The 14,008-nt window shown below is 37.9% G+C and overlaps 7 protein-coding genes and 1 non-coding gene across 8 annotated transcripts; 6 read left to right on the forward strand and 2 right to left on the reverse strand.

Moving 5' to 3' along the window:
- Positions 1-37: 37 nt before the first annotated feature.
- BEWA_009190 (hypothetical protein) lies at positions 38-935 on the reverse strand (the record flags this gene model as incomplete). Its single annotated transcript, XM_004831116.1, has 8 exons — positions 38-131; positions 167-269; positions 352-402; positions 464-556; positions 635-675; positions 711-766; positions 800-874; positions 921-935. 8 exons carry the CDS (start codon positions 933-935, stop codon positions 38-40), a joined length of 528 nt encoding a protein of 175 aa, XP_004831173.1.
- Positions 936-1,866: 931 nt separating this feature from the next.
- BEWA_009200 (hypothetical protein) lies at positions 1,867-4,068 on the forward strand (the record flags this gene model as incomplete). Its single annotated transcript, XM_004831117.1, has 1 exon — positions 1,867-4,068. The coding sequence occupies one exon, from the start codon at positions 1,867-1,869 to the stop codon at positions 3,928-3,930; it is 2,064 nt and encodes a 687-aa protein (XP_004831174.1). The 3' UTR covers positions 3,931-4,068.
- A 1,041-nt stretch (positions 4,069-5,109) lies between these two features.
- BEWA_009210 (hypothetical protein) lies at positions 5,110-5,967 on the forward strand (the record flags this gene model as incomplete). The annotated part of the gene is made up of 2 exons (XM_004831118.1): positions 5,110-5,840; positions 5,901-5,967. 2 exons carry the CDS (start codon positions 5,110-5,112, stop codon positions 5,965-5,967), a joined length of 798 nt encoding a protein of 265 aa, XP_004831175.1.
- Positions 5,968-6,003: 36 nt separating this feature from the next.
- BEWA_009220 (eukaryotic protein of unknown function DUF862 domain-containing protein) lies at positions 6,004-7,054 on the reverse strand (the record flags this gene model as incomplete). The annotated part of the gene is made up of 5 exons (XM_004831119.1): positions 6,619-7,054; positions 6,491-6,582; positions 6,321-6,432; positions 6,099-6,285; positions 6,004-6,060 (listed from the first exon to the last, which is right to left on the reverse strand). The coding sequence occupies exons 1-5, from the start codon at positions 6,933-6,935 to the stop codon at positions 6,004-6,006; spliced, it is 765 nt and encodes a 254-aa protein (XP_004831176.1). The 5' UTR covers positions 6,936-7,054.
- Positions 7,055-7,206: 152 nt separating this feature from the next.
- On the forward strand, positions 7,207-10,889 carry BEWA_009230 (hypothetical protein; the record flags this gene model as incomplete). The annotated part of the gene is made up of 4 exons (XM_004831120.1): positions 7,207-7,254; positions 7,292-7,372; positions 7,506-7,578; positions 7,612-10,889. The coding sequence occupies 4 exons, from the start codon at positions 7,207-7,209 to the stop codon at positions 10,887-10,889; spliced, it is 3,480 nt and encodes a 1,159-aa protein (XP_004831177.1).
- A 112-nt stretch (positions 10,890-11,001) lies between these two features.
- BEWA_009240 lies at positions 11,002-11,075 on the forward strand. The gene has a single exon. It is a non-coding gene; the product is annotated as a tRNA-Met (tRNA).
- A 397-nt stretch (positions 11,076-11,472) lies between these two features.
- Positions 11,473-12,264, forward strand: BEWA_009250 (hypothetical protein; the record flags this gene model as incomplete). Its single annotated transcript, XM_004831121.1, has 4 exons — positions 11,473-11,786; positions 11,820-11,867; positions 11,904-12,109; positions 12,143-12,264. The coding sequence occupies 4 exons, from the start codon at positions 11,473-11,475 to the stop codon at positions 12,262-12,264; spliced, it is 690 nt and encodes a 229-aa protein (XP_004831178.1).
- Positions 12,265-12,513: 249 nt separating this feature from the next.
- BEWA_009260 (PCI domain-containing protein) lies at positions 12,514-13,992 on the forward strand. The gene is made up of 3 exons (XM_004831122.1): positions 12,514-12,830; positions 12,870-13,163; positions 13,221-13,992. The coding sequence occupies exons 1-3, from the start codon at positions 12,531-12,533 to the stop codon at positions 13,908-13,910; spliced, it is 1,284 nt and encodes a 427-aa protein (XP_004831179.1). The 5' UTR covers positions 12,514-12,530; the 3' UTR covers positions 13,911-13,992.
- The last annotated feature ends 16 nt before the right edge of the window (positions 13,993-14,008 follow it).

Genomic DNA, 14,008 nt, shown 5'->3' on the forward strand with positions numbered 1-14,008 from the left:
CACTATAAGAGAGGAACTCACGTTATTACCAGCATATTCATGGTTTTTCCAAGATTTTTATCAACCGATCTTCTAGGTCAGTGATCTCGTCGAGATTGTATGTACAAGATGCCATCAATTGTAGTATTTCTCTGATATTCATATTTCTTGTACCACACCTACCTACCTCCAGTCATTCATTTCATAAACAGATTGGATTTTTGGGTCCCAACTATCCCTTTTGCCCAAATATAGCCACTTAAGTTCGGGAATTGAACATTCGTTGGTATCTACAATGAGGGTGTTGTACGTAGTTTTTCTAGTTTGTGAGTTGCTTATAAAATGTCCACTTTGTGAATAGTAAATTCTTACAGTAGTTTGTTTTTATCGGTCCTCTGTAAAATGTTAGTGCAATATTTAGACCTAAACAATAGTATCTATGAAACTACTGGCATCAGTGTATCATGTATTGAGTTTGACGTACCTGCTCTGTTGAAATCAGTTAGACATAATATTGGCACATTTAACTTTTTGGAATGATTCCTGATTTCGTACAGCAATTCTCTCGTGGCGATATCTGCATGTTTATTACAAACTGGTTAGACCATGGACCATAATACACGTTAGACTATTTCAGTAAAAGTTCCAATTTAACCTGGGAAACCTCTCGATAGTATCATTACGCAGGGGTTATGTCTGCATGTTTTTGTTTATTTGCATCTAAATCTAGCCTTTTTAATATAGCACACTGCAAGAGCCTGTAATAGATGGTTTCCTTTTCAACAATCTGCACGAGTTGTAAGTATAACATTAAAATAACCAGTACGTATCGCAGTCCTCTGGGCCATAATTTGACCTCTATTGTTCCGAAAGATGTTATAGAACATCCGGATGGCTGTATATTTCATGCAAAATTTAAGTTATATACAATTCCAATTTACCTGCAAAGCTGTCATACAGTTTGTTAGTTTTTCACCACCTAAATTCTAAAATCTGGTATATGAACGTCGTACCAATTGAAATTTTTATAGCCCCTATAATCAGTGCCTTTGGGCATGACGAAATGCCCAGTTCCCTCCTTGTCATTTTCACTTCTCTGCTTATTGTAGCAACAGCTCCGTCACTCTCCCTTTGGTTTGAAAAGAGAGTTACATGCTTGTAGTACAAGCCTCGCAGACTTGTGATTTTAGAGTGAATAATGTTTTCGAGTATCGATTGGAGAGTAGTGAGGAGGAACGCAACGTTTTTTACAGACTTCTGAAAGAGTTATGCATATATATGTTAGAAAGAGTCAACTATAGAGCAAATTTAAGACGAATATATCAACCTTAAACAATAAACTTACGGGATTCTCGACAAGCCTTTTCAACAATTGGATAAAATAGGCCTCTATTCGTGCAATCTTACAGGAAACTTCATTTGATGGAATTCCAAAGACATCTAGAGAGTATAAGGTGGATACATATGTAGATAATGAGTCATTAAGACAGTCATTGTATATGGAATCCCCTTGTTTACACATTCACACACCCAGTACAGAATAATGGTCCAATATATTGACATAGATCTTAAATATGTGTTTAATAGTTGGCTAGTGCGGATTGAGTTGGATGTACTCATAGATTCGGAGCTTTGGAGTTTACGATAATTCTCGCTCGTGACTCAATTTGGATAGAAATTTCTTCTCCTTGGGGCTTAAAAAATTCATTTTTTAATTTCATTGTGTAAGTTCGACTTTACAAAAAACAAGGACCATAGACACTACAATTACCATTTAGCGGATTCCTCACATTAGTTCGACCAAAAACGGTATACATGACCATGTACAGTATAAAAATTTATACATACTGCACATTTCTGCAAGTCTATCCATATTAAGCTCGAAATATGGGCGTTGGTGATCGTACCAGGGTCATCGTTAAAAACTTGCCTCCAAATTTGGACTCCAAGGGGATTGAAAAGTTAATATTGCAGAAATGTAAAGATCTCGGACTAGTATGCTGTGATTGTAAACTTTTGACAAAGAAGAAACGTGATCACAAGACAACAGTCGAAGTATCACGAAGATTATGCTTCGTTGGATTTTTGAACGACACTGACGCAACAAAATTCCTTGAGCACTATGATGGATCATATTTTAGGACATATAAGGTGAATATCGAATATTCAAGGCCAATTCCTAAGACAGAAGTATCAAAACCTCAGTCTTCCAGTGGCAACAAAACACTTACAGTAACCCAGGTTAGCGCACCAAGGAAGGCTGGAGTTTCCAATAAGAGGAAACATATTCTGTATGATGATACGGATGATACAAATGTAGAATATAATGCAGTGTCTATTGATAAGTTGGATTCTAACGCAGATCAGAGTGAAAACTCTACCTCAATTGAGGATGCTTCTCGTGTAATAATATTTAATCTTCCATATAATATAACGGAAGGAGCAATTCGTGAATTTTGCAAGCCGTTTGGTCCCATTAAAGATATTCATTTGCCAATGAATACTCAATTTACTCTACAGGATTTACATGGAAGTGCAAATAACGAAGATCCCACAGAAGACAAAGACTCTACCAATTTGCAGATTAAACCCGCATCACAGGATGTATCAAAGATGACAAAGGGATATTGCTATGTAACATGGATGTTTCCTTCGGACGCAGTTAAATTTAAAGATGCCAAGAATAGAAGCATTTTTTCTGGAAGAATTATCCACGTTGATATTGCTAAACCAAAGGTTAAGCCAGAATTAGATTTTACAGATAGAATTAAACGTAAATCCTATAAGAAGGAAGCAATCAAAAAAAAGAAGGAAGACGCTGAAAACGTAGGGATTTGGAACACATTGCACATTGATATAAATGCCACTATAGGTTCTGTCTCAAAACAGCTGAACATTGAAAAGGGGGATATACTCGACGAATCATCTGCAGCTGTAAATGTTACGCTTACAGAGGCATATGTAACAAGTAAGCTTACGGAGTGGTTGGTATCACAGGGTATAAATTACGAGCAATATGAAACAAAGGGTACATTTTGTCGATCTGATGATACTATAATAATAAAGAATTTACCTCCAAATACGGTAGAAATTGAGCTGCTTGAAATGTTCCGTCAGTTCGGTAAGCTAATACGATTTTCTCTTTCTCCATTTATGGTAATGGGTATCGCCCAGTTTTATGATTCAAAGTCAGCCAACACTGCATTTAAAAATTTGGCTTACAAGTCATACTTAAGTTTACCGCTATATCTAGAATGGGCCCCTATTGGAATGTTCCATCCAGATGCTACAATAGATGATAGTCTATTGAATGTCACTATCTCTGATTCTAAACCAGAAGAATCTTCTGAACCAAAGGAAATACCTGAGGCTGTAGTACAGGAAGAACAAAGGAAGGACACTCCAGAGGAGTCGATATTGCACACTAGTGTCTATCTGAAGAATTTGGACTTTAAGACTCGTGATGAAGACCTCCATTCTCATTTTAGCAGTTATCCGGGATATATTTCCAGTAAGGTGGTTATTAGAGACGGTTTGTCTATGGGCTTTGGATTCATTGAATTCGACTCCTTGGAACATGCCAAGGCTGCTATTATGAAGGCATCTGGCAAATTAATTTGTGGAAGATTGTTAGAAATGAGTATTTCAAAGCAAGAAAAGAAAGAAGTTGTGAAGCTCAAGAAGCAAGTGATTGCTACTGCGTCTACCAAGATTATAGTAAAAAATTTGGCATTCCAGGCGACGAAATCCGAGATACACAAGCTATTTAGCTTCTATGGCAATATTAAATCAGTTAGAATACCAAAGAGCGTAAAGAATCAGCATCGTGGATTTGCTTTTGTGGATTTCATGACGAAACAGGAAGCAATACATGCCATGGAGGCTTTGCAACATTCTCATTTTTATGGAAGACACTTGGTTTTGGAGTTTGCAGAACAGGAGGAGGACTAGAGTCTCTGTGACAAGGCTTGGCGGTTTTCATTGATATTTTACCAATTTTGGTGGATATGTTGCATCGCACATAAATGTATTGGAGCAGTATTTTATACCAAAGCTGTTATAAGAGCACACATGTAACATTTTGTCATTTAAATTATCCTGTTAAAGTAGTAGCTGAGTGATTGTTACACAGACGGATCCATACATGTCATTATTACTGCGAAATAGCACATTTGAAACGAAACTACATGTTTAATTTGATATTTATATCTCATAATGGCAATAGTGACATTGGACGACTCTGAAAGTTGCACAGTACCGGCACCATCTTAGATAGAGTCTCAAACATCCATCATATATGGCAAAATTGTGACTATAACCAAATAAAATGCATTATTACAATATAATCCGCATTTTAATTCCTATGGTTGGACAAAGTTTGTATGTTTAGCGATTTTTTGGGTGTGCACCCTGAATTCTCAACTGTGCCGGAATCTCATGATCATCCGGAGCTAAAATCTCATACTTTAATTTTCCATGTTAGCACCTTTAGGTATTTAAATCGTAACATTCTGTTTAAAGGGGATATCGCTGCTGCACAGGTAAAGTTTATGCGTGCCGTTAGAACTTGCTTTGGAAGATACTTGACGTTGTTATTGATCGTATATTGAAGAATCAAGTATGTAGAATTATAAAGCGTATGTTATTATTTTTGTCAAATGACAGTGTGGTTTTTTCATCCGGCAACGTGTGTATTCTGGATTCTACTAGAAATATACACCTCTTTAAATTGAGGAAAGAACGTCTACTATCATATGGAGGTGATGCTTTATACAATGGATCTTCCATCCACTCTAGTGGTTTATCCTCTTAAGTGTCGACTCAGGATTCCACTTTCCTGTAGTCTCTATTTTTATTTCCAGACATGTTGCCAATCTTGTTCATGTACATCTTGAGAAAATGCCACACTACCTTGTGAAACGTTAATATTGTTTATGAATTATAGATTTTCTTGCACAGTTTTCCTTTGCATTCGTAGTCAAGTTAAAGCTGATACAACTCATATTGTGCAAATACACTTACTTACAGAAAATGTATGCTATCAGTCTTCTGGTTACTTTGGGCTGCATTTCGCAATGCATGGGAAATACAAGGTATGTGGAGATAAATCAGAATCCTGCATTTCTGGGTATGAATGCTACAATGGGTTCCACCCACATCTCACCACCAAAAGAAGGTACTAATATTCCAAGAAGGAGAGCAGGTAGTTCTCCTGCGACTCCTAAAGAATTAGAAGTGGATGAACCAGAAGATATCACACCTGATATTCCAACTTCATCGGGATCCGCAACTATGGACAGGTTTAAAAATATCAAAGATGAGTCTGAGGTACAATCCACACATTTAGAGGTCCAAAGACCTCCAGATCTTTTTGATTCCTATGAGAAGTCTCTGATACACTTCACAAGTGAGCTATCTGGACAACCTACCAAGGCAGTTTTGCAGTTGAAGAAGCTCGCAGATGGAAAGGAAATCGGTGTAAAATGCCCTAGCAATTCTATAAAATTGCTCTTGGCTGAATCGGAGGATACACCAGTAAATGGACCCCTTTCCGTTCGTGTAGAGGGTGAACATATTGAAGCAGATATTACATCGCTATTCGATTCCAACCTTGCTAATGGAGTTAATCTTTCAGATTTCTGGATAATAATGGATACTGAACCCGACTGTTACTTTGCATTTGATGTGGCAGAGAAACCAGTGATTAAATTTGATCTCCCAGGGTTCATAGCTTCTTCTCTGGGCAAGAAGTCCTACGCAGGTTTGGTTTTCCCAACTATTGGTAATGCACACTCAGGTTTAATAATATCTGGAGCGGGAGTTGTTGTTTTGTTGCTTGTTTATGCCATGTTTAAGATGAGGTAAGTTTACGCAGTTCCACCAGAATACATGTTTTCTTGCACATTTACACTTTCCTTTAGGAAGGACAACACCGACTATACATACTTTTATGATCCTGCACCAAATGATATGGTCACTGCTACATAAGCTTGGATATATACGCACGCCAAGTGATTTTTAATTTTATACTACTGCATTATCTTGTCCTGGTACGACAAATGCGCTATTTTTCCTGGCCTCCTATAACGTCATATTTTAATGTATGGTTAAGTTTATACCTCTATAATGCGGAGAATAGTTTCGCCATGCGGAGAGTTTCTAACTTTGTCTATAAATGTCAAGTATTCCTCTGGGATGCCTTTCCCAATCAAAAATTCTGCTGCCGTGTTGCTGAAGTTGTTACAATTCCATTTGGTTAGATTGTAAGCTTCTTTTGAAAATTGTGTTCCGAGGGTTTTAATGTAACTGTACAGTCTATATGGGCAGAGTGATAAACTTACTCATCGAAGACTTCCTTTGTTATAAAGGTATATCCAAGTTTGATTCTTCTAATGAGTGGATGTGCCGTAATTCTTTCACATAGACTTTCCTCGTTATATTTTATTCCGTCGCCTATAGTTTTTTGTGAGTGTGTCTAGGAATCTAATCGGTAGATAGAGATAAACCCTACCAAAAAAGTATTCATTTCCATGAATTGCTATCGAGGTATGCCAGACCCCTTCTAGTAAGAAGCCGAGTAGTGGTAGTGAAATCGTTTTTACACTGCAAATAAATGTCTGAGATTCCTTGCAGACTTACAGCCCATGTGAGAGATCGTAAACTTTGAGATAGACGGGAAATGAGCCTTCTGGCTGCTCCCCTGCGAGGTCAATATGTTGAACAGCATCCTCATTTGAGTAGATGTCGTCCATATTATTCAAACTTTTTTGAATATTATTGAATAAGTCTCTAGAATTTGCAAGGATTTCTGAGCCTTTTCCTCTAACAGCAAGGCGGTTAAACATGTGAGTGGAGCCTTGAAGAGTGTGACTTTTAAAGTTTCTCCGAATTATAAAGCACTGTGAGACTATACTGACTATTAAAGGGAAAAGTAAGAGATAACGGCTACACAACATTCGATGATGTACCAATCTACTATCGCCCAGGTAGCACAAAAGTCTTTATACGCCGAATTATTTGTGAATAATCTACATGAAATCGCGTGGGAGCTACAACACGAACCTTGATATACACTAAGGCTAGCCCAGGGTGGACTATAGGGTGACCATGGAGTGTATATGGTCTTTATATCTTATACGAGCAAAAATGTGCCATAATTATCACATTTAAATCGTAATTGTACCATAAATATACCACATATACATAATAAGTGATGAAAATGATTCAATGGATGTGTTAAACAGCAATGTCCCAGAAAAATTGCAACCTTCTCAGGTATTTTGTTGTAAATTTAGGCAATGTAAATTATCAGGAATGGTACATTTTAAATCTTCTGCGTCTCGGTCAAAGGGACGCATTTGAAACCAATTTGCAACAATTTCGCAAATTACAGGTAATTATGTCTTTCATCGGTGAATATTATCCTCTAAACCTCTTTTTACTCCCCTGTTTGGTCTGAATCTTCATGGGTGCTTATTCTGCTCAATCTTCCATGTAACTTGCCTATTCTTCACCCCTTTATTCAGTTATCACAATCGCATCACGGGAAGATTAGACTTTGCAGACTGATTTATGGGATAATCAAGATAGATCCACAGTGTAAGTGAATAAAATACAGAAACACATGTACAGACGCTGTCGTACTAATTGAGGATATCTCCCACCTTTTGAATGATTCTAGCCCAGAAGTTCAAAATGCATCGCTTTCAGTGTTGTCAAAAACGATCTGCCAGTTCATTCTCATAGTTTTGGACAATGATGCAGATAACAAGGCCGACTCTAAGTCTGATTTGTCATGTGCAATATACCTGGTGAACAGAATACTCCTCACTACGAATTCCGACATTGATGTTGAATACTCACAAGCTGCAGGGCTAGTACACTCCGGACAAAAGTCAGTATGGATCGACTCTCTTAGAGTTATAATGTATCTGTTGGTATTGGGTGCTGATAAAGATTCCGGTAAAAATGGCAAAATAGGGGACTCGTTGGATCCAATATTTGAAAAATGGATACAAGAATCAGTGAATACACTTGTAGCATGTATAAAGAACACATCTACAAAGGCATTTACAGTAAGGAGTATAATGGCATTTGAAGTATCTTCAATACTGGTGTCACGCTTTCCAGATGCCTACTTTGAGAAATTGGCACCAACCATGGCAAAACTGGTTAAGCATTTAGACATCTACGAAACACTCTTACTGCGTATATTTACTAGTAAGGATGCGCAGGAATTTCATACGGAACTCCTTTCTCTTTTGTCTCCATATGGATACCCAGATACTCTTGACTCAATTTATAAAAAATCGCATGCTATGGCAGGTTATACATTTACTGACATGAAAAAGAATACATATGTTGATATTGCAAGTGTGTTAAAAATTCAAGATGAAGACGACCTTATAAACTACGCGACATCTCTGGAAACCGATGCTGATTCAGCACACTTGCGAAATTACAAGGCGGCTCAGATATTTGAATGCAACTCTAGTATGATAAGGTCAATGTGTGATATAAATAACCAAGATTATACAGTAGAAGGTTTGAGATTAAATTTGTCGGACAAGCTAGATCCTCAATTTGGATTACATGATGGTGTGGATGACATGGAGATTATACAGACGGACCAGAATGCAACTACGGAAGACGCAAATGTTTCAGCTGTGGATATTTATAATGTAGTAAAAAGCACTGAAATCGCAAATTATGCACCCCTATATATCAACCTTGTTATCACCCAAATGATGGATACTGCAACTTCATATGTTTGGCATCTTAAAAATAATGTTATAGGTGGTGCATCAGGTAGATTTTCCCATTTTAGGGACGCATTATTCAATAAACTGATATTAAGCACAACCATACCGGAAAACATGCGAGAGAAGCTTTTCCACAAATACATAAACTACATTGCGCACAAAACTCTTGTAGATCAGGCAAACCCATCTAATTCCCACACTCTCTTTAATATTCTCTCCGAATCATCTGCAGTTGGAGTTTCCGAACTCTTTGCATATGTTATAAAAACGAGGTCGCTTGACGCTCTGAATGCGCTTGTTCACAGTATTAGCAATATAATCATACACTTGTGTAATGTAGAGCAAGCTAAAGAAGTGCTGGTTGGTGAAAAAAATGAACATAAAACTGTGGAAGTAAAATTGGAATCTCTTACAAACATTTCCTTATTTGTTTCAGCTGTTTTGTCTTCTCTGTACAGCAGAGAAGTTATGAATGGTGACATGAGAGATTCTTATATACAAATGATCTGTAGATTTGTTCTAAATTTACCATACATACCCTATTGCATAGTTGACACACTCAAGGATTGGATAGGCGATTCTGTCAGTCGCATACTCGCATTCTCACTTTTATCAAATTTGCTAAAGAATGCTCAATCCGTGGGATATGTACACTTGAAATCCACAATTTTAAATGAAAGGCTGTTTGTGCTCCTTTTACATTGCGTAACATCTGCAAACACTGCAGTACGTACACTGTTTTTAAAACTGCTATCATCTCCTAAGGGATTATATCAACCACAAGAGGAAAGAAGATACAGTTTACAGGCTCTGGAAGGGGTTCATGATGAAATTATCGCATGGATATCTTCTGGTGGAGGTTGTTCTAAATGTAATTCTGCTAGCCTCTCTACCCAGGTTATCCAAGATGTTCAGAAGCTTGCAAGTCGACCGATTTGGCAATGGCCACAGGGAATTGTAACTCTCATTAATTCAGATACATTGGACTGTGAAGGAACTCATTGGAATCATTTTATGGGCAAGATGGATACATATCTTTCGCTCCACTATGAAGTATCGACCGAATGGTCCTTGTTAAGTTCTGTATGGATTGAAGAGATTTCAGGGTTGCTTGCAGGTGTTCAAATAAAGACCCATCCATTTATAAGACATATTGCCACTATGGTTACCGCTGATAAATTGGAGCAAGATGATACCATGCAGGAGCAAAACACTCATGTTGAACTTTTATCAATTCTTGCATCTAGAAATGCAAAGCTGCTCCATTCTTTATTGGCAATTTCTACTGCTTGTACCTTTGCACCTGAAGTCAGTGAACTTGTCTTTGTGTTTAGGTATGCATCTGAAACTGCAACACAGGTCGGACTACCTGCAATATTGGAAACTGTACGTTCTACTTGGTGGGACCCAAAACATCAGCTTGCTCCGAAATGGGAAGAATCTCATGAATTAGTAGCTACAGTTTTAAACACAGATTACATTGTGGAACTAGCCCCGTTTTTATCTCCGGAAGAAATGGACGGAGTTATCAAGAGAATTTTTGACAATGGTGATGTAGCTGCATTAAAACGAATGCTTGATCTGGTTACTACTTCTCCTGTAAACTTCAAAAAAGAGCAAAAAGAACTCAAATTCGCATTGCCTCAAAACTTTTTATACACTTGTTACGCAATACCTGGAAGCAATTTGCGTAGACAAACGGAACTTTTAGATTATTGCATCGAGTCTTGTGTTGCTGGAAGGTTCAGAGTGGAATCTGCACTGTCAGCGTGCACACTAATAGTAGAAGGAGATGCAGAGATATCTTCCATTTTTGGACGTCTTCTTTGTCAATTAGTTCAAAAAATCCCTCTTACTAGGGGTCCAATAGTTCAAAGCGTAGTTCCGAAACTGCTCAGTAGGAAGGCATGGGAAGACAAAATGCTATGGAAAGGTGTGATGCTTTCTATATCTATTCTTTGGCCGAGCTATAAGGAGCAGATTTGCAAGCTTCTTCCGCTAATCCCAAAGGACCATGGGAAGGTGGTCATTCAGGCCTTGCAAAATCAACATAACGCGCTAGCCTTTATAGAATCCCATTTTGTTGGTGCTTTGCATATACCAGAGTATATTCAGGAAGTACTGAATAAACAGAATAAAGAAGACTAAGTTAGTTACTAATGTATTATATGTATGTTAGTTGTGATTATGAATAGAATTAGGTGTGGCTTTAATTGTCCCGTAACCGCCGTTTTGGCTGTAAAAATGGCTCCCCCGGGTAGGGTGGTTAGCGCAGTCGGTTAGCGCGCGGGTCTCATAATCCCGAGGTCGTGAGTTCGAGCCTCACACTACCCAGCCTTCTTTTCGATTGTTGTTGATTACATCGCACATTGTTCTTTATTAAGTTCATTTTAAATATACTAATACGTATGCATATTCCTGTATAGACTGCATTTCTGTAAATTGTATACAAATATCGGTCTCCTTCTAGTTGTTGTTATATTTTAGCGCTAAATTTATCATTTTAGTTCCTGAATGACTTGTAGATACAAATACTTTCGTAAAGGAAATTGTTTGGGGGCGTTTAATTTGTAAAATGATTTCATTTACCACTACTTTGATTAAATAGGTGTATATACACTTTATTCCTATAGATTAAACCATTTTAATGCTACAAACGGTTAGTATACATCCATTGAGGTGATTTTTCTCAATACAGCTCTGATAATGATACTATATAGGAACATTTACAATGGCCGTTGATAGCACCTTCCAGTATAAACAAAATGACGGAAAACCAGATTTAGATGCTTCAAAGAATGAGATTTCTGAAGTTTCTGTATCATTGGACAGACTTAAGGTCACAGATCCAGCGGAGGTATTGAAGACGGTGAAGATAGATACATCAAAACCCGTGGACAAACCGAGGTCTGATAAAGTTTCCGATGAGATTTTGTATGGAATTGAAGGAATTTTTGATGCGCTTAAGCAGTATGATGGGAAATCTCCATTTCTTCCGACCGGAAAATTGGACGTAGAAGGTCTTAAAAAAAAATTATTAGATGAGTAAGTTCAAGGTTTGCAATTATTGATGTTCAGTAATTTATTTTCATCGTACAAGATTAGCGAATCGATTTTTTATGATAGGTTTGGACCTTTATTGGAATTTACATTGCTCTGCAGTCCGTCTGCGAATAACTATGACAAGATTGTATCTCCTAGAAACATTCAATACTCCAAATTTTCACTCGAAACCTGTTTTTACATCTTTTACAATATGCCTAGGGATACTTTCCAGGTTTCTGCAGCCACAGAATTATTGAAAAGGAAATGGTTATACAGCAAAGCACACAAGCTTTGGTTCAAGAGTACACAATCAGAGGATAAAGGTACGTTTCACACGATATATTAATTGCGTTTAGTTGTATGGACTTGTTTTGATCCGTCATCATGGACACAAAAGACTTTGGAGACCATAGGCGAAGTTGAGAAGACACTGCTATCCCAGGAAGAGATGGAGCAGTTGATAGAGAGCACTAGTTAAAGTTGAAATTAGATCTTCCTGGTAAACTCGTACTATTCCGTCATTTGGCAAAGCCAATTTTTAATGCGATTCACTAATTCGGCACATGATTCAGTGTTAAGGTTGTACGTTCAGCTTATGTGTACACTCTATATGCATATTGTATATGGTGGCAGTTCTCTTGTGCTTATTCTCGAGATTTTATGAAAAGTGGCGATCTGAGTGTACGAACCGTGGCCCCCCCATGTGATTCCCTAATATTGTAGCTTCATGTTCCATGTATTAAAATGACAACGTTTGTGCCACTATCACAAGATACAGAAGGGGCTGTTAGTTCGGCTTCCCTAGGCGACTGGGTTCTGGGAATCATCAAAGTCAGATCTCCTTCCAAGACCGCGTCATACTACTCCCAACTGCTGGACCAATTCCAAGAGGTGGACGGCGAACAGGTTATAAAGGAGGCTTTTCAATTATTCGAGCTTCTTTTGAGCGAAAATATGATGATTTTCGAGTTTCTAGCCGATGCCAAAGAACACGGGTCTACTCCAATACAGTCCATTGACCAATCGAGCAAAGCTGAGACCGAAGTAAGTACAGTTTTGTCAATGTAATACATAAATCTTTAGGTCAGTGTTAAATACTTGGACGCATTGAAGCAGGTCGAAGAGTACTTTACTGTGCTCATGTATGTGCTTCAGTTGAGGTTTACAAGCAGTGGACAGATTGAAAAGGCTGGAAGTCTGCTTTTAGATGCTATAAAGAACGGTGACACTTTCATCGAGCTTAGACTCCGTCTTCTCCAAATGCTCTACAATAGTGTGGAGTCTACTTTGCCACTCAGGGCAACTATATACGTATCAATACTTGAGTTTGCGGCAAAACATGGAATCTTCCATACATTGGTTGGTATCGTACTACATGTAAGTTTCTTGTTCATATATACTGAATCTACATTTCCTCCTACACTCGTTCAACAGGTTGAGGAGTGGATGGTCGAATGGTCGATTGACAAAAAATGCAAAATTCACATTTTCCACATAATTGCACATGAATTTGATAAGCTTGGAAAACAGGATCTGGCATATAAGTTCTGGAAGAAACGCGTTGAGTTTTGCGATGAACCAGAACTGTTTTCTACAAAGGACAATATAGATGCCACCGTAACATTTTGCATACGAAGCTTGAAGTCAGAGGATACCCTTTACTTTGACCAACTTTTACTTATGCCAGCGGTATCACATCTTCTTTCCACACAATTTTCTCCACTTGTGGTACTTTTGAATATTTTTATAAAGGGTACAAATGAAGATTTGGAGAAATATGCAAAGCAACATGGTACATTCTTGGAAAGTTTGGATTTGCCCTTGTCTTTGTTACGTAGCAAGATGAGTTTGCTCTCTCTTGCTTCTTTATGTCAAAATGAATCTGAAGTCTCAATCGCAAAGGTTCAGGAGTTACTTGGTATTTCTGAAGAAGAAGCAGAACACGTTATTGTAACCGCAATTACAAAGGGTGTTTTGGATGCGCTTATTGACCAAAAAACTAAGCGTGTCATAATACGTTCCGTTATGCACCGTGAGTTCTCCACCGAGGAATTGAAGGCATTGCATGGGCATTTATTGCGCTGGAAGAGTTGCCTTGCCGACATTGCTAGGTGGAGTACGTAATGGGTATTCTTAAAAGATTATGCAGTTTAATGAAATTAGACTTTGCATGAAAATGCCGATTTAATGAACAAAGTATGAAATCAAAAACGTACGCTAGC

The sequence above is a fragment of the Theileria equi genome, chromosome 3 (assembly GCF_000342415.1).
Source record: "Theileria equi strain WA chromosome 3, complete sequence".
Lineage (NCBI taxonomy): Eukaryota > Apicomplexa > Aconoidasida > Piroplasmida > Theileriidae > Theileria > Theileria equi.